The sequence below is a fragment of the Colias eurytheme genome, chromosome 22 (assembly GCF_061535395.1).
Source record: "Colias eurytheme isolate Ceu_HAF_F1 chromosome 22, ilColEury1 Martin Lab GWU primary, whole genome shotgun sequence".
In the NCBI taxonomy this organism is placed as follows: Eukaryota; Metazoa; Arthropoda; class Insecta; order Lepidoptera; family Pieridae; genus Colias; species Colias eurytheme.
Window position 1 is genome coordinate 5,137,267 of NC_143001.1, and position 19,627 is coordinate 5,156,893.

The 19,627-nt window shown below is 32.8% G+C and overlaps 2 protein-coding genes across 3 annotated transcripts; both read right to left on the bottom strand.

Annotated features, from left to right (window-relative positions):
• Positions 1-2,378: 2,378 nt before the first annotated feature.
• Positions 2,379-8,228, bottom strand: LOC149898670 (uncharacterized). Its single transcript, XM_090114955.1, has 2 exons — positions 8,107-8,228; positions 2,379-6,546 (listed from the first exon to the last, which is right to left on the bottom strand). The coding sequence occupies exon 2, from the start codon at positions 6,544-6,546 to the stop codon at positions 2,983-2,985; it is 3,564 nt and encodes a 1,187-aa protein (XP_089971081.1). The 5' UTR covers positions 8,107-8,228; the 3' UTR covers positions 2,379-2,982.
• A 1,740-nt stretch (positions 8,229-9,968) lies between these two features.
• On the bottom strand, positions 9,969-16,952 carry LOC149898671 (uncharacterized). 2 transcript variants are annotated; one of them, XM_090115052.1, is made up of 2 exons: positions 16,834-16,952; positions 9,969-13,686 (listed from the first exon to the last, which is right to left on the bottom strand). In XM_090115052.1, the coding sequence occupies exon 2, from the start codon at positions 13,675-13,677 to the stop codon at positions 10,141-10,143; it is 3,537 nt and encodes a 1,178-aa protein (XP_089971178.1). In that variant the 5' UTR covers positions 13,678-13,686; positions 16,834-16,952; the 3' UTR covers positions 9,969-10,140. The 2 variants fall into 2 exon arrangements, with proteins under 2 accessions (XP_089971178.1, XP_089971179.1); XM_090115053.1 differs by lacking the exon at positions 16,834-16,952 and adding an exon at positions 16,580-16,602.
• Positions 16,953-19,627: the final 2,675 nt, after the last annotated feature.

Here is a 19,627-nt window from a genome sequence, read left to right on the forward strand (position 1 = left end):
ACGTATTGCACAGATGATAAAATAATCGTACGTACCATGTACGTACTTATATATAGATTGTCTAATCTAAAAATGAACGCCCCTCCACTGTGTTTACGCTCACATTCAAAGTACGTGTATAGACGCAATACACACAAATTGGTCTGCCTCATTGGTCGTTCAGTCCTCCAGTCCCGTCCATGCCCGAACGACAGGACCAGTTGGCCAACTAGTGCATAAATGACGCGATGCACGACAGAACGGACGTGTCATTCCGTACATAGCGCGCTCTCCCCGCCATACAATGCTAGGCACCTGAACTGATCGCCCGATTAGTTGACAAATCAGTGCGCGAGTGTCAAAGTTTGCAGTAGAATCGACGCGCGCACACATATAAAGTGGTTCAATAATTATTTGTCCTCACACATTGAAACAATTAAGTTTAGTGGAGGGGCGTTCATTTTTAAGGCTTTGTCAGATAGGACGCGTATTTTAGCGCTGCGTAGTAGCGCTGCAGCGTCCTGTTTTAACGTCGCGCGAGGCTTCGTCAAACAGAACGCTTTAGCGCGCGTTAGGACACAGCAATTGATATTATTAAAGCTGCATGTTGTTTACATAATTATTACTTACGAACAAAACAAGGTACAGCGATATTAACTCCGGAGTCGGAAGAATTTTTTACTTACCAGTTTCATTAATTTCTTCTCCGATTTTGCCTTCATTGATATATCTTTATAGTTTATATGAACTATCCTTCGTATTATACAAGCATGGATATTTTCTAACCAATTCTATCAAATTTTCGGTCATTATGCAGTATTTTATTATTATTTTACGCCTATTAACTCCGACGCTAAAGTAAAATTTGTAAAAAAAATACAACACCCGACGTTAAAGCGTCCTAACGCCGCGACAGAACGTTGCGTACTGCTAGCGCCGGCGCTCTGTTTGACGGTATTCTACGATGGTAGTAGAACACATCTTAGCGTCATATCGCGGCGTCAACTTAACGCTCTGACGCGCGCTAAGTACGCGTCCTGTCTGACAAAGCCTTTAGATTAGACAATCTATACCTGTGCGTAGAACAGGTTACATTAATTATTAGTGATTACTCATTTCACTTAAATTAACATTCTAATATGCGTCTAGACACGAACAATATTAATCGTCAGTAACGCATATCGGCTACTATGGATTTATTTTAAGAAGTATTACTGTACAACAATTTAATTCAATCATGTTAATATTTCAGTATTGTAATATAAAACATAGTATGCACATAGCTACACTAAATTTTAAACATTTTTATCTGTAAGCATTCTAGTCTATCGAGTTTAAAAAAGCATCCAGTAATGATAAATACGGTTTTGTAAAGCTAAATTTACTTCTATTATTACCTAATTACCTTCTTCATGTTACAAAATAACTTTTCATATCCTACTTATATTATAAATGCGAAAGTTTGTGAGAATGAGTGTTTGTTACTCTTTCACGCAAATACTACTTAATGCTAGGCGTCCATTAGAGGCGGCTCGGGCCGGGCCGCATCGCAACGGGCCGTCTCTAATGGACGCGCTGTTTGCTCCTGCGTCCACCTGTACGGGGCGCGGCGGACCGCCTAGGCGGATTTTATCTAACAGACGCTCGCCGCTTACATCCACCTGCCTGCGTCCACTAGACGGGTCGGGGCGGGCCGGGCCGCAGCGCACCGCCGGCAGAAATCCGCCTGCGAAGCGATATCCGCCAATGCGTTGCGGCCCGCCCCGACCCGATCCGTCGCTAATGGACGATGTTTCATACAAAACATAGGCCGGCGTATTTTTGCGTTGCGATGCGGCCCGGCCCGATCCGCCTAGTGGACGCCTAGCATAACAGATTGCAATGAAATTAATTATCACACATATAGAGGGTAACTTGGGTCTTGGATTAACACATAGGATAGGTTTTAGCCCGGAAATCCTACGGGAACGGGAACTATGCGGGTTTTTCTTTGAAAACGCGGGCGAAGCCGCAGGCGGAAAGCTAGTAGAATAAATAATGGACAGAAATGATTAGGGAAATTTTTCAACATCTGTAACACACGCACACAGTACATTGAAAGCAGAACAGTTATAGGGGCGTCAAATATCCAAGTATTCGGCGAGTTCGGTGCGCTGCATCCGTCTTTCACAATCTAAAATAAACACCAACAATATCCTATTTCTAAACGGCAACAACCATTAGTAGAAAACTATTAAACTCACACGCATAAATCCTGTGCATAAATCAGATTATATCATCTCTCGCCTACATAAATCGGGCAATTACCTGACTTTTACGTTGCCAATCTAGACCGTGTATCGTTTCTATAACTAGGTACTTATAAAACATGTAGGGGTGAGGTAAACAAAGACACAAAATAGGTAGCAAAGTTTTTTATTAATGTATAAATCCAATATAAAAAAGCTTATTGAGTAAATTCTGTGAGTAAATAAAACATACATACCTACTACATAGATGATTAAGCTATATTATATTTAGATTAGTACCTACATCGCTTTCTTAACGTTATGGCATTTATGACGAACTTTATTGGTATTTTAAAATTCAATATAAATCTAGAGCAGTTTTTTAACCTTTTCATGACTCCCACACTAACCATTTATGTAATAAAATAAATAAGGATCATATTTTGCAAGTTTTATGTAGTTAATGGGCTAAGATCAACTGCCGAATCATCATTATATGTATTATGAAAAGCCTTTTCTATGTTTCCATTAATCTATAGTAAAAACCAATAAAAAATATTTTTATTGATAACTTAAAATTAATATGATCTAGATGCATCCTTCGATATTAAAAAGATCATTCGTAAAAATCGAAAAAATATAAAATCGTAGGTATTTGTAGTTAGTTAACTTAACGTAAATTTAACTTAAATTATTGGAACATTTAAAGCAAAATGTGGGAAATACAACAGAATTGTCTTATATCATTAACGTCCAGAGAAAAATATCGAATAATTTACTGATTTTCAAATCTTTTCTCATAACCATTCAAAATGAACTTATTGTAATACAAACTCTGTACTTCAAAATTATTAATTTGTTTCAATTTTTGTACAAACTGTGAACACAGTGCTTTAAATATAGCTCTTGGTCTACATTTCATATCTGGTAGTAAAGTTTCACTTAATATAATAATAGAGAGGATAATAAGGTCTGTGTCGGTACCTGATACAATTTCATTACATATATGCCCTATAAGAATATCACCATCAATTCTCTTTGACATCGCCAAATATCGTATATTAGTCGTTATAATATCACCTATCACGCCCAGTAAGCTCGGAATCAGTTTATTGTTATCTCTTAGATATTGCATGAAGATTAACAATGTCTTGTGTACAAGATTCGCTATTCGTTCAACCCCTGTAGCATTCTCACATTTTATTTTCCACATCATTAGATAAAGTTTCACATCCAAAACTGTTCGGAACATAACATGGCCTGGGGAGTATTCCAGAAGATTCTTAAGAATATGTTCATAAATAGTGATAATATAGTCATTATTACCATTCATATCAAATGTGTCGCTTCTAAGCTTTCCGATAAAATGATCAAAGAATTCAATCACGACGAATTTACTATCCACTACTACATTCCAATTCTTGAATAACAGTTCTAAAATTGTTTGCAATAGTGCAAGTGATTCCTCCAGTTCACTTTGGTTATTGCAAGTTACTATATATTTAAATGTTAAAAGCCATAACTGCTCTTGTAATTCTTTTAATTCTGTTTTATGGTTTTGTAGTAGTCCATTTTCATGTAACATATACTGAAGGTGTTCGTCAATTATTTGAGTTCTGCAAAAGTGTCTATCTGGTGTGTATTCTCTAATTGCATTTAATATTCTTTCCTTTATTTTTAAGTTCCTGGATTTTTTATTAGAAAACTTTTTTACAGATAGCCAAGCAGTTTTCAGTACAGAAGTTTTAAATCTCGAAGGTACATCATTGGAGAGCATAGTGTCATACAATTCATTCTGGTCGTCCTCAATTAAATTCGAAGTGATGGATATCAAAGAATCCATCAACTCATCTTGGGTAGTATCCAAGGATTTAGAAATTTTTTGTACAAGAGCTTTATAAATCACAACTCTTAACGACACATTCTTAGTCCTTTGCCAAATTTGTGATATCAATGCTTTTAAATCTTTTGGATTGTATGCATTGAAGGCTAAACGTATGCCGTGTTTCTGAATTGAAACTGGATTATTTAACAGAAACTCAATTAACCTACACGACATTGACAATGGTAAGCCAGCCAGGTACATATTAAACATAGGCATACAATAATGAATATAATCCCCTTTAATGTACGATGTAATGCTTTCCAGAGGCACTGGAGGTCGAGAATAACATGCAAAGCGGCATATTTGTTCTTGAGTGAATAAAACATTTTTATCAATTTTATCGTGTGCAATTTTCCCTTCGTTTGGTGCATATTTTGTCAAAAATTTTAGTTTAGTATCCTCATTTGCTAATTGTAAGATACCGAACACAGCAGAACTTCCAATATACGTGGACTGTACATAGTTATAAGGGCTCATATTATTCTCTATGCAATCAGTGAAAAATTTAACAAATTCGTTTGAAAGGTCATTGGAAAAATATATTCGAATTTTGCTCATCAAGCGTTTAAATCTAAATTCACTATCGTCCATGCTCTCTCGCAATTCAGAAAATTTATTACTGACCAAATTTTTATCTTTCTTCAAAAGGCGCAAAAGAGACACCTCTGTTAATTTTTCTTTTTTTCGGTCGTCTAAAGGCAATAGCTTATAGTAATTAAATTGCTCGACGTTTTCTTCTATAAATGACTGTACATTCATAGGCAAATCGACTTTCGTCTTTTTAAAATATGTTAAAACATCAATTAATTTATTAACAATGTTCATTCTTTCCTGTTTGGTCGTATCTGCATCATTTTTATCAACCGTTTCAAATTTCATGACATGATGATCATAGAGGTACTTATACACTTTATCACAGTCCTCTTTTTTTAAACGTTTACACACGGAATCCAAATCCCAATACCCTATATTATCTATGTGAAGTAGTAGAACATCGTTGATAGCTTTGCCGTGTATTATATTGTATGTCAAACATACCAATTTAAACTTACGATCGGATCCTGGGGTATACACTCCCACACTACACAATATTTTATTAAATGCATCCCAACAGGCATCATCAAATTCAAATACATTCTTTTCTGATATTATCTTTGAGATGAAGTCATTTTTATAAGTTTCACTTTCATTAACAAACCTCTTGTAATAGTAATCAAATAGATTCTCTAAATCTCTCTGGCTTCTAGATGATTCTACTAAAATACTAACCATATTGTTTCTGTCTTGATCATTTGTAGTAACAAGAATATACTGCTTTATTCCTTTCAATGCTTTATCAAAGTTAACGAACTTATACCAAATGTAATCATTATTACTCCCCAAAAGCTCTTCACCTCTCTCTATATGTTTCAGAGCCCATTGTTCTCTTTCTTCTTCAGTAAAAATACTGTAATACTTATTTTTATAGAAGCTAACATCCGTTTCAAATGGTTCATTTCCAAAATGAGACACAAAAGTACTTTTGAGGAAGTTAAATACTTCTGTTTTGGGGATTAAGTCAAAAAAATGCTTATATTCGTTATAAACATTACGTTGCCAAAACTCACCGATCGTTTTTGGAAAAAAAACGGTTATGTACTTCTTCGCATCATCTGCTGTACTGTGTCGAAGTAATGTGTATTTTTTAATTTTTGGAACGTATATAAGTGGTAACCTGAGTACTCGATCTTTATGTTTAGTCATAATACTCTTAGATATTTTACCTCCAAATTTTTCGTTTATCACAGCTTCGGAATTACTTTCAAATAAGTCTAAATACTGATTATCATCAATATTATACAAGTATGAAAGGCGAATTAAAGCACAATCCTTTGTGTAACTCGAATTTAATTCCGAAATAAAAGCCTTAGCGAGAATAAATGAATTGCCAATATAATTTGGTAAATGCTCGATATAATCTTCCATAAAATTCAAATAATGTTTGAGAGCATTAAGTTTAAAAGTCTCCGATGTGTATACAAGAAATTTAAATGCGAATTCATTCATTTTAAGATTTTTAAAATATTCGTAGAACGCAATTGTCCTTCCTTCATTTCTAATGTGAGCAGCAATTGTTTTAATCGTTTTCGTTTTCATTTTTGGAGACATGTGTGGGAATATCTCGTCCTGTAAGTAATTAGGGTTGATAATATGTGCATATTCATCGTTATACAGCCATTCACACTTCAGGGCTCTCGACACGTACAAGCTGTCCCCACATTTCAACACCTCTACAATATAATCAATATTTTTGTATTGAGATGCGACATCAATCTTATACAACCTGTCGATGTCGGATTTTTCTTCCAAATCTTTTATATCCTCGAAAACTATTGCTTTATGAATTGTGTCCTTTACCTTTGCGTTCAGCTCATGCTGTCGCTTGGCTAAACTTTCTCCACATAACTCGATCATCTGAAACCAAAATAAAGTATATTTAGGTACTTACTTATTGTTTTCAATTAGAACCCACAAAAATTATACCTACGTTTTGTACGTAATAATTATACCTATGCAAAGTAAATACGTTTTTTTTATTCTCAACATCAATAATACTAATGTTTCGTGATAAGTTAGAGACACTAGTCGCTGTTGGTTATAATTTTGGTAAGTGTAACTGACTGAGATGTATATATATTCTTTGCTGCTCCGTTCGAAATAGTCGCCGCATGAAATTATATTACCTATAATTTTTTTTTATAAGTGATGATCTGTCTTCTAAAACAGCTTCAAATCAACAAAATTTGTTATGGAGGAGAGGGTGTTTAAGCAAAACATCACGTATTTTTTCCGTGACAAATGGAGTAAAATTAAAAAAAAGTGTAAGCGTGAGCAAATTTAATTGATCGACAGTCTCCTGTCTAGGATGCCCTTATCACCTAGATTGTAAATACTTACCTAGTATTTAAAGAAAATTGTTGTAAAAAATAAAGACTTTACGGATTTTAAACGCGATTTATTCATCATATTATTACCCCGACGACTCGCACACTTTGCAGTGAGCGTCATCACGGGGAGACATCGCGTCGTTAAGAGTTCAAGTCCTTTCAAAATTCAAAGGATCCTAACAGGCATCAACTTGGCATACATAATATATTGGTTTATATATTACTAGCTGACCCGACAGACGTTGTCCTGTCTTAATTTAAAAAATGAATGATCAAACGCGTAAAGGGTTCTAATTATTATTATCAAATAGCGCCATCTATACTATAGATTCTATAGCATACTTACTCAAACCAGTCAACAATACTTAAAAACTTTTATTGTATAAAAAAAATATTATAACATGGGGCATGTTGTGCCGTAAGCTGGAATACAGGGATTGCCCTAGTTCAGCTATGGTTGCTTAATCTTGTGTATGTTAATATAAAAAATAATTGTCTGGCAATCTGTAATTTAGAATAAGTTTTTATGAGAAAATAAAATTATTTATATTTTTTAGTGGTTAACAAATGTAAGAATGGTTTAGAGTTATTAACTGAATGTAATTGTGATTGTAATAGACAAATTTGAAAAAGTATACAATTAATATTCAAAATTAACATGGCTTCAATAAGGTTTCAAAATAATATTATCTCGCTCAAATTTAGGTACTTATACTTATATGATTTTTATATGAAAATTTCAAATATGCAAGTATTTTATAAGGAATAACTTACAATGACAAAGTAACAATTTAACAATTATTTGATGATATGTTGTGGGTATATTACAGGATATATCAACCACAATATAATTAATATTATTGAAAAACAATGCACCTAGGTAAATTACTATATAAATTATGTACTAATGTAAAACGAAATATTGTGTTGTACCTACAGAAAGTTAATTTATTAATTCTTACTCGATATCGTTATTATTCCCGATAGTGTCTTGAATACTTAAAAAAAAACATAGCGAAATCATCCTTTTCTTACTAAAATTGTCGGTTCTCTAAACAAACAAAACCAAACTTTATAATGTACTTACTGTTAACGATGTTCACCATACAAAGAGTACAAGTAAACGAAATTAAAGTATGTATTTATTTTATATTTATTATTCGCGATATTACCGACCTACTTTACCCTCGGAGCAATTAACAACTTTACCCGGTTCCTACTGGCAGGTACCAACCGGTTATCTGTCAGTGTCAATTCGTGTCAACTGTCAACTACAGGTTGCCCATTATCCCCGTTTTCCAATAACAGCACTAGAGCGCATTATGCGGCATAATCAACGCTTCGCACAATCGAGCACTAGAAAAAGTAATGCGCGTGAATTGATGCGTGCAATCGATTTAACGTTAGTAATTTTTAATTGTTGGAAAAAATTTTAAAGCTTTCGTTTCATTGTAGTTTTTTCGAAATAATCAAAGTTAATTCAAATTGTGTTAAAAAAATAAATATAAGTATGGATGAAGATACAAACATTGAAAAAAATGTTAATGAAATAATCAAAATCCAAATTACTTAAAAAAATGTTGTGTGGTTTTATGAAACCACGGTAAAAGTGAAACTGTTCGAACGGTTCCGAACACTGCTTTGTGTAGCGCATGTCGCGTTCGGCATTGTGCGGCACTGAGTCGCATTATGCTCTGTAATTGGAAAACAGCCTCTATTTCTTTTCTCTTTGAGGTTGCCATAAGGAAAATTAAATTCCAGCGTTCTCATACATAGTTTTCTCATATATTATCATAAAATTTATAAATAGGGAATATGCATGATTTTTTTTTTATTCAGGGAGAAAAATTTCGAAGCAAAATAATAAAAAAAGAATTATGTACAGTCGACTTTCGTTTCGGAACTCGAGGGACTCAAAATATTACGAATTATCAAGAGTTTGAAATATCAGATGGTTCGAAATTTGTGAGAGAAAATAAATAAAACTTCGAATTATTAAGTGTTAAGTAATCAATTATTACTTATTAAATGCTATTCTACAGTAACCGAATGATAACTAAACATACCAATTCGTGAGAAGTGTAAAGTCAAACTAATCATACCCAACAAAAACAACGGCTCATTGAACAAGCTTGAACTTGTCGCAAAATGTACCTACCTCATTATAACTCATACCTGACTACGTAGTTCTCTGTCTACGCCTGACTACCTGCTTACATTCTCCCTCTACGCCTGCTTACAATCTTTCCGCCTCTTTCTGCAACTTTGAATTGTCGAGTGTTGGACGCCGATGAGTTCGAATTAACTTGAAAATATTTATTTTTTCGCCTTATTTTGAATAAATACCAAAAAAAACAACCTAATTTTTAATCGAAAAGTCACCCGTCTAAATATCAGCTTTTTTCACAAACTTGGGAAGCCTTTTATTCATTGAAATCTCTACTTTCATATGGTGTACAAAAAAATAAACACCACCATAGTAAATGTTCTCAGGAAATGCATACAAACAGTGTGAAAATGAGCTTTTACTAAATCAGGCACACTTGCACTTGCACACTTGTGAAGCAGTTTGTAGTACATACAAAAGTCAGTAGATTTTTTTTTTTTTTTTTTAACGTGAGGAAATTCATCATGAATACCGACTGCTTCGGGGGCAGCAGCACGGTTATGTCAGACTCCTACTGACTAAAACCTCACGGTGGTAAAACAAATAAAAAATGAGCGTGCAGTTACGCCATATGGCGTATGTTGAGCGGAACTTAAGTGATGTAGGCGGTGTCGTCTCCATATGTGTATCTCAATGGTTAACAACAATATTATTAAATTATGCCCATTATAGATGATGTAATGTAATAGTGGTACGGTCTACTGGTTTAGTTAATATGCAGGATGTATTAATAACTAAGATTAATAAAAAAAATTAATAATTTTAAATGTTGTTTTATTAAATAATCGTTTATTTTCCACCATTATTTGCTAAGTACACATACATTAATTAATGACCCAGGCTCATTATATGGTTATAAACTGATTCATTTACCTATATCTTTAAACACTAAAAGAAAAATAGCATTAGGTAGGTACTTACAAATGTTTTATTTATAGCGTAATATACTTTAATTCAACATTCATATCTCTTTTTAAAATCCTTTAATATGAATTTATTGTAATATAAGCACTGTATTTCAAAATTATTTATGTGTTTCAATTTTTGTACATATGCTCCACTTAGTTCTATAAACAATTCTTCTTGATACTTGGGTTCCGAAACATCAAGGGGTAACATAGTTATAGAAAATCTTAGAAGGTCCATATCTGTGCCTGCCACAATTTCGTTACAAAGATACGCTATCAGAATATCGGAATTTATATACATTATGCTTGCCAAAGTTATCAAATTATTTGTGATAATACTGCAAGTCTCATCCAAAAAACCTGGAAACAGTTGATTATATTTCGATCTTAAATCTTTTATAAACATCACCAATGATTCATATGCAAGCTTAGCTACATGTTCACTGTCCCAAATATCTTCAATCTTTATTTTTAACATCATTATTGAGACTGTCAAGTCCAAGATGGTTCGATACATCACATGACTCGGGTAAAACTCTTGAACCATCCGGAGAATCTTTTCGAATATTTGGATATTGTAGTCATCATTCTCTTGTCGATACGAGTTTTCTTTTATTCGTTTTATAAACTCATTAAAGATTTCTATCACGACATATTTATCATCTACTACTACATTCCAACGTTTGAACAACAGCTCTAAAAATGTTTGTAAAAATGCAAGTGAATCCTGCAGTTCAATTAGATTATTGCAGGTCACTATAATATATTCAAATGTGAGCTGCCAAAATTGATCATGTACTTTAGTTAATTCGTATGTGTGCGTTTGTTGTATTCCATCTTCGTGTAGCATATAATGAACAAAATCATCGATGAGTTCAAATCTGCAAAAGCCCCTGTCCGGCCTGAATATTCTCATTTTGTGCACTATATTCGCTTTCAGTTCTAAGTTTTTAATTTTTTTATCAGAAAAGTCTCGTGTACATATATAAGCATTTTTGTATAGATCGGTTTTAAACATCTCAGGTACTTTGTCACTGAGCATGCAGTCGTACAATTCGGTCTGATCGTCCTCGTTTAGACTCGATGTGAGGAAGTACAAAGAATCGATCAACTCATATTGGACAGACTCGTAGGATTTTGAAATTTTTTTTACAAGAGCACAATAAATCACTTTTCTTAGCGACACATTCTTGCTGTTCTGCCAAATTTGGGATATCAATGATTTCAAGTTGTCCGTGCTGTACACTTGGAACGCTAAACGCATACCATGCTTCTGTATTGAAACCGGGCTATTTAATAGAAATTCTGTTAATTTAATTGACACAGCAAATGGCAATTTTACCATGTACATATTTATCATAGGCAAACAGTAATGAATATAATCCCCTTTAATGTACTGTGTTATACTTTCGAGCGGAACCGGTGGACGGGAATAGCATGCAAAACGGCATATTTGTTCTTGAATTGTTAAAATATTTTTATTAATCTCCGAGTAACTAATTTTTCCTTCTTCCGGTACATACTTCGTCAAAAATTCCAATTTGGTGGATTCGTCTGCCAATTGGAAGATACCGTAGACCGAAGTCCTCACAACATACATCGCCATGGGATACTTGCAAGTGGACAGATCCTCTATGCAATTGGTGAAGAAATTAACAAAGTCCTTTGCAATATCATTGTAAAAGTATACTCGTAGTTTCCTCAACAAATGCGTAAGTCTAAAGTTACACTGCATCATTCGCTCTTGTATTTCGGAAAATTTGCTTGTCACCAACTTGTTATCTTTTTTTAATAACCGCAGCAGAGTGGCGTCCTTTAATTTTTCCTCTTTCTTCGGATTCCATAATCCGTAACGTTGAAATTCCTTAATATTCATTTTTATAAATGACGTTACCGACGAGGGCAAACAATCTTTATCTTTTCCAAAAAACAAGAAAATGTTTATTAATTTGTTAACAGTTTCTATTCTTGCTGGTGTGGACGAAGAGTATTCATCAAATTTCTTGATAAAATAGTCAAATAAATATTTATACACTCTATCAAGTTGCTCTTTTTTTAAATGCTTATAAAATTTACTGATTTCGTTACAATCAAAATCAGTATCTATGTAAAACATTAATGCTTCATGCATATCTATGCCGTGTAAAATATTGTATACGATGCAAAGCATTCTATATGAATCCTTTCCATAAAATCCAGGGGTGTACACTTCCATGCTGTACAATATTTTATTGAATGCTTCCCAACAGGTGACATCAAATTCAAAAACATTGTATTTGTCGATCACTTTATCGATAAACCTTTCTTTGTGATGAACAAATTCCTTGATATATCTCTCATAGTAGTAATTAAGTAGATTTTCTAAATCTTTCTCATTTCTACACGAGTCTATCAATATCCTTGACATTTTATTTCTTGCAGTTTCATTTGTAGTTACGAGTACATACTGCTTTATAGCTTCTATGGCTTTTTCGAAATTTACGAACCTATACCAAATATAATCATTATTCTTTCCCAATAACTCTTCACCTCTCTCTATGTGTTTCAAAGCCCATTCTTCTCTTTCCTCAATTGTAAGCATTTGATGATATTTCTGGTAGTAGAAGTCTATATTCATTTCAAATGGTTCATTTCCAAACTTAGATATAAATGTGTTTTTGCAAAAGTTAAACACTTCTGTTTTAGGTATATGGTCGAAAAGTTCCTTGTTGTTTTGATAAAAATCATGCCGCCAAAAACATTCCACAGGGTATGTTGGAAAGAGGGCGGTGATATATATTTTCACGTCATCAGCCGTACTGTATCGACATAACACGTTCTCGTAAATTTTCGTTATATATATCATCGGTGTCCTGAGAACTCTTATTTTATGTTTAGTCAATATACTCTTAGACATATTTTTACTGAAATGAAAAGTACTGCATGGGTCGTAATCATTCTCAAATAAATCTAAATATTTATTTTCATCGATATTATATAAATAAGAAAGTGGATTGAAAGCCTCGCTCCCGTAACGGAGTTCTGAAAGGTATGCATTAGCAAGACTGAATGAATTTTTAATGTAAAATTTTAAAAGTTTAGGATGTTTTCGAGCGTAATCAAAATTATCTTTGATAGTATCCATTTTAAACGACTCTGGTGTTGATAAAAGAAATTTGAAGGCTAGAGCATCCATTCTAAGAATTTTGTAATATTCATAGAAATCTATTGCCCTTTTTTCGTTTCTAATTTTATCAGCTATAGTTTTAATCGTTTTCGTTTTCATTTTCAGGGACATGTGAGGGAATATCTCATCTTCTAAGTAATTAGGGTTGATAATATGTGCATATTCATCAGTATACAGCCATTCACACTTCAGTGCTCTCGACACGTACAAGCTGTCTCCACATTTCATCACCTCTACAATATAATCTATATTTTTATATTGCGATGCGACATCAATCTTGTACAACCTGTCGATGTCGGATTGTTCCTTTGCATTCTTAATGTCGTTGAATAGTATTTCATTTTGTATGGCTTTCTTTACCTTTGCGTTTAGTTCCTGCTGTCGCTTGCCTAAACTCTCTCCCGTTAACTCAATCATTGTAACTAACTGTAACAAAAGAGAAATTATTATTTTTTTTTTCAACATTATAAATAATGCAGTACGGATGGATGTTTGTGACGGATACAAAATTAGTATACATGAGTTGTTCTCATGTTGTTCTCTAGGTATAAATTGCTGGACCCAATAGAAGCCCTATTCAAGACAGTCATGATAAACAAACACAACAACAAATAATAGCAAAATCAGTCTTGCTGCTCTAGCGGCTTGCCTAATTGACCAAGGCACACCAAGGGAAGTTTCATATACTCGCGGCTTCGCCTGCCTGGACAAGTAAATTCAACAAAAAGTGGCTATCAAAAATGGAGAGTAGATTTTTATATTTTGAACTAGTCTCTACAATCGTGCAAAAATCATGTAGCTAATAGGAATTTGCAGTATTTGGATTGATTCAAATGTGCATATGGTGGATCATCTGATGGGAATAAGATGTTTAACGTCGATAAAAAGCCCATATCACTATTTCGGCTTCTAATTATATTCAGACACTAACGTCGTGACATAAACAAGATGTCCATCTGCAGTGCGTATAGGATCCTGGGGCCTTAGACAAAGTAACAATTACAAAACGATAACGAAGTTAGAAATCGCAAAAATGTATGGGATTGACATTAGATAGACCACGTGATCTAACGCGGCGTATGTCAATCCCATACATTTTTGCGATTTCTAACTTCGTTATCGTTTTGTAATTGTTACTTTGTCTACTGGGCCTGATCCCTTGAAACTGATTGAATTAAAATATTTTATATAAAATAAATAGTTATAGGTATAAATTATATTTTATAAATATAAAAAAGTAGTTATATATCCTTTAAAGAGAGAAAATGTTATAGATAAAATCATTATTTCAACAGTATCTAATAATGTTCGTTAGATACAGGTGGATATTATCATGGACTTATTGTTAATTTCCAGAAAAGATAGTATACCAGTTATAGATAGTATTTCAGTATAACTGGCAATAACAATAGCCGTATCAGATTGTTTTACATTATAATATTATATGATATAAATTGTTCGTCAACATACGCGAAATTTTGATAACTAACTACTTACTATCAGTACATTACGACCGGTTTTAGATTAGTATTTAACGTAAATGACGTCTCAAACAATACTTAAATCACACTGCAAAATATTATTATCTTGTATATGCCATAAGCTATTTCCAATCAATTTTGAATTTTCAGAAACTGGCCTTGAGCCTATCGCCGCATCAATGTTCGTAAATTGAACAAGTAGCTGTACTTATATCAAATTTTCAATCGGTATCCACTAATAAATAGATTTATTTATGTATGTAGCAAAATAACATGAAGCAAAGTTACGAAATAACTACATAACATGAAATGTAGGTTTAAAAACACGCCCGGTAGATAATAAGATTATTACGAAAGAATATTAAGATATAATAAGATTCATTACGAAATTTATTATTTCGTAATAAATCGAGAAAAATAAATAGTTGTTGGTTCTTTTGCATCTGTCTATGCAATTTGGTGCATCATAATATAGCTTTGGTAAAAAAAATGTATGTAATCGCCCCTCCGAATCCTATGCAATATTGAAATTACTTTTAAAGATGAACCGTGGGCGGGTATTCATTCTTACATCGAGGACAACCTTTTAAAGGAAGTATTGGAGCAAAAAACATGTTAATCGTACAGATAGATCATCCTTGTAGCGACACCTCTCTCTGAATCGCACGACCAGTATACGCGCGTTGGGTAGACTGGCCGAGGATTCTCCTTTTTTTGATGATGGAATTCCACCTTCGTTCCTCCACTCCACCAAGATATTTTTGATTAGGGGAAAAGCCCTACAAAAATTTTGTCCTACTGCACGATAATTCGCGGTCACTGCAAAAATGACTAAATGAAAATCTCGCGAAATAGAATGTAAGCTCCAAGCAAAGCGAGCAAGTCAAGGAGACTACTGAAAACCGGCGCTTCTCTGCAAACACAGAGAGGCAAATGCTGAGTAGTTCACCCAATCATGAATCAAAATATTTGAAAATATTTATTTTTAAGGTATATAAGTAATTAATGTTTATTGTTATTAAAATTGCATTCGTTATAAGTGGATATTGTTTGTGAAGTACAAATCGTATTTGTGATAAAACGTATTTTCTTTCTAACTGTTACGTTATAATCTATCTTCTTCTGTATTTGTACTTTCTTATGTGTGTGCAATAAAGTATAAAATAAATAAATAAATATCTTCAATTATTTATCTATTGTGATCTATCAATATATTATAAGGTATACTTACAACTATATTGATAAAAATCTGATTTAAATTATATAAATAAAAAAAATTGTGATCCGTAACATAGGAACTGTTTGTAATTTAACACATTATGTTTCGGATTTTATTGATTTTTGCTATCATGGATTTGCGTCGGCATGAATTAGGATAATGATCGATAAAAAATTGAGTTGGTACCAGATACATAATACGCGGCGTGCATCGAAGATGTTTTTACAATATGTCATAATATCACCACAGTATTACAATTAGGAAATAATACTACAGTAATACTGTGATATCACTGTGTACACTGTACAATTTCAAGTAGGTAGGTAAATTTTTACACACCTTGTCGTCAACTTTTTTTAACGATTTGAAAATATGTTAGGTAAGTAGTTACTTACCTATAAGCAACCTAATTATGTAGGTACATATGTGAATTACAATTACAATTGGGTTGTCCTTCGTTTACTTCCTTCGATAATAGAAAGAGGTGCCGTAAGTAGGTAAGGTAGGTAGTGCACAAATTATTGCCCATTTACAGAAATTGATTACTGTAACAGACGACAGAAATGCTGCTAGATAAGCTTTAAAATTATCGAATGTATTGATAAAACGTGATCCGCACCTCCGCACAACGGCCGACGCACGGGCACGGGGCACGATGAAAATTTAGCATCATGATTCATGAATGACGTAATTATATAAACATCAATAAGACCTACGATGTTGTTGTTCATCGAAAATACTCGAAAGTTCTGACTTCTGAGTATCGATTCGAATTTAAAAGTAAAATTTTGCTAAGAAACATAGTTAGGTATTTGCGGCATGTGAGCTCGCTGGAATACGTAGGTAGGTATTATCAATTTGAATATAACTTACTGTTAATTATATAACACCTCCTCCGCTGACTGCCTAACTGATAATAATGTAAAAGCATGTAAAAGTATGATAACTCTGATGATAATTAATGATATTTTTTTTATCTACTTAAGAGTTAAGATTCACATTGTACAAAAAAAAGGTCGTGGGTGCCGAGCAAACGTGTCAGAACTCAGAGCATAAATTCTTTGGCAAGATTCAAAGATAACAAAATCATTCAAAATTTTACCCTCAACGCGCGAGTTTCACTTTATCAAATCAGTAAAGCCGAGCAGTAAAGTGTAAACTGTCGTCTGTCAAATGTCACCAGCAGACAGCAGTGATCATACCGTAGGATCATGAAGTGTTGCCCTATAGTGAAAATAAAACCCACGAGACTTCAAGGGTGTAATCGTTTGTGCACAGGCGATTATTCCGTAAATATCACAGATATATCAAAAAACTTTAAACTGATATCGAAAGTACTTTAACTAATAAGTAAAATGGCCTAAAGCTTTGAATACAATAAAAAGGAATTGCATATATGAATAAACAAAGTATGAGTTTTTAAAGTGAAACTTTTATTACATCGTCTCAAACTTTTTGGTCTGTGTAGCGCATGTCGCGTGTATCGCGGCTGCCGAGTAGGTATACCTACTCGGCAGCCGACCGTCACGCGACATGCGCTACACAAAGCAGTGTTCGGAACCGTTCGAACAGTTTCACTTTTACCGTGGTTTCATAAAACCACACAACATTTTTTGGTTAACATATTACTACTTAAGATAATAAAATCGTAAGAAAGTCAAAACTGTACATTGAATAAATTTTAAAAAGAATACTTGTGGCGTGATCTACAAATTACAATAATTACCGAAACCAAAAATATAGTTTTAAGAATTTTTGTCTGTATGTATGCCCGGTCTAAAATCAAAAAGTACTGCATGAATTTACTTCAAACTCGGTACAAAGATAGCTTGAGACCTGAGGAAGGACATAGGATAGGTTTTATCCCGGAACTACAACACTAAAAAATACATATAGGTATTAAAAATCAATTAAATGGCGTTATTTTTAATTTAACAAATAAAATATATCGAACTAAACATCGCATCGATAGGAAAAGTTGTTCCTATTTGTACCTAATACATATTTCTTTTGAATCTCATATTGGAATTTAATTAGAATAGAAAATAAAACCAACCGGATAATTTGCAAATATAATTTATTTATTATACTAAAAATGCAATATTTATCAATATTACAATAACAACAAATATTTGTTTTTGAACCAGTTATAAAGTCTGTGCTTATAATAATATTTATTTATTTATTTATTTATTAGAAATACCAACGTTTGTTTACATTGTTTCATTAATTATTAATTACAGACTTATTGTATTCTTCTAAATGTAACAAACAATTATAGGTATTCACAACATGCAAATATAAATTACACAAACTGACAATTTTTAATTGTAAACTCAACAGCGAGAAGAGAAAAAACAACATTACATTATAAAGAGAACAAAGGAAAATGTATATAATAAAAACAATAAATAGTTGCGTCTCATTACTAACACATAACTATAATAAATTGCTATTTTGGTGTTAGAACATAAGGCTAAGAACATAATATAATTTTTAATAACTATGACTACATGCTATCCATTAAGCTTACATACAAACAATTTACGAACAGTTCGGAGAGAGGTATTATTAATATCAATGATATCACCATATTTATTTACCATCTTGCACAGTCTTGGAATAGGAGAGTTGGCTCCGAACTTACACCTACGGACTGGTGGAACAAGTGGATATAATATAATCAGAAAATAACAAAATATATACAATACTTTCAGTTTTCATTTCACTTCATTTTCAATAGATTTCAGATATTTATTGCTGGTTTATGTTTCCTGCAGGCTGATGATTTAACAAATTATTTTTTTATTTTTAATGTAATAGATCAACGCTTTTGTTTGAGGAAAAAAGCAAAATATATTTTGACCAAATTAATGTACATGTCGTGGCCATATCGTAGATTTGGTCACTTCATCAAATGCTCGATAATTTTATGAAAAATTCGTATTTCATGAAATGCTTTAATGTCTATTGACCACATCATGATGTGGTTTGAGCAGATCAATGATAAGAAATAAGTAGTTTCAATATTCGTAACTACGCACGGTTTCTTCGTGAAATGGTCAAGATTATTAAAATTTGATCATATCGTAGAGCAGTTACATTAAGTACTGGTAGAGGCGCTGCAAGCGCTTAATTTAGGAAGATGGGGGCCGCTAGCGAAAATGTTATTTCTTGCAGTGTAAAAGTTAATAATTCGACATTAAATTATGATAAAAGTGATAAGAAACAAAATAATTTACAACCAATAGGTTCTCGAGTAGTATGGAAACTGAGGATAACTTATATTTTTAAGAATATACGCATTGAAAATCCTATAACTATATTTATAAATCGTACTATATTTATATATATTTTGATTGTTTTCTAAAAATAGATATAAATTTATATAATATAAAAATAGATGCGTACCTTGACATTTTTGATAAATAATATTTAGATAAAAAAATATTTAAAAATAATAACTGTTTATGAGGCTAGAAGTTTTTTTTTAATTACCTTACGTTACTAGACTTTGTATAATTTATAAAACAAAAATTTGATTAATTTTATTTGTGTTTAGAGTAAAAACGTACTTTTGATACAAATTTGTTTTTAATGAAGATTAATTAAATCCGTAGTGGATCATGTGTCCATGAAATTAACATCCTCCACTTCCTGTTCAATT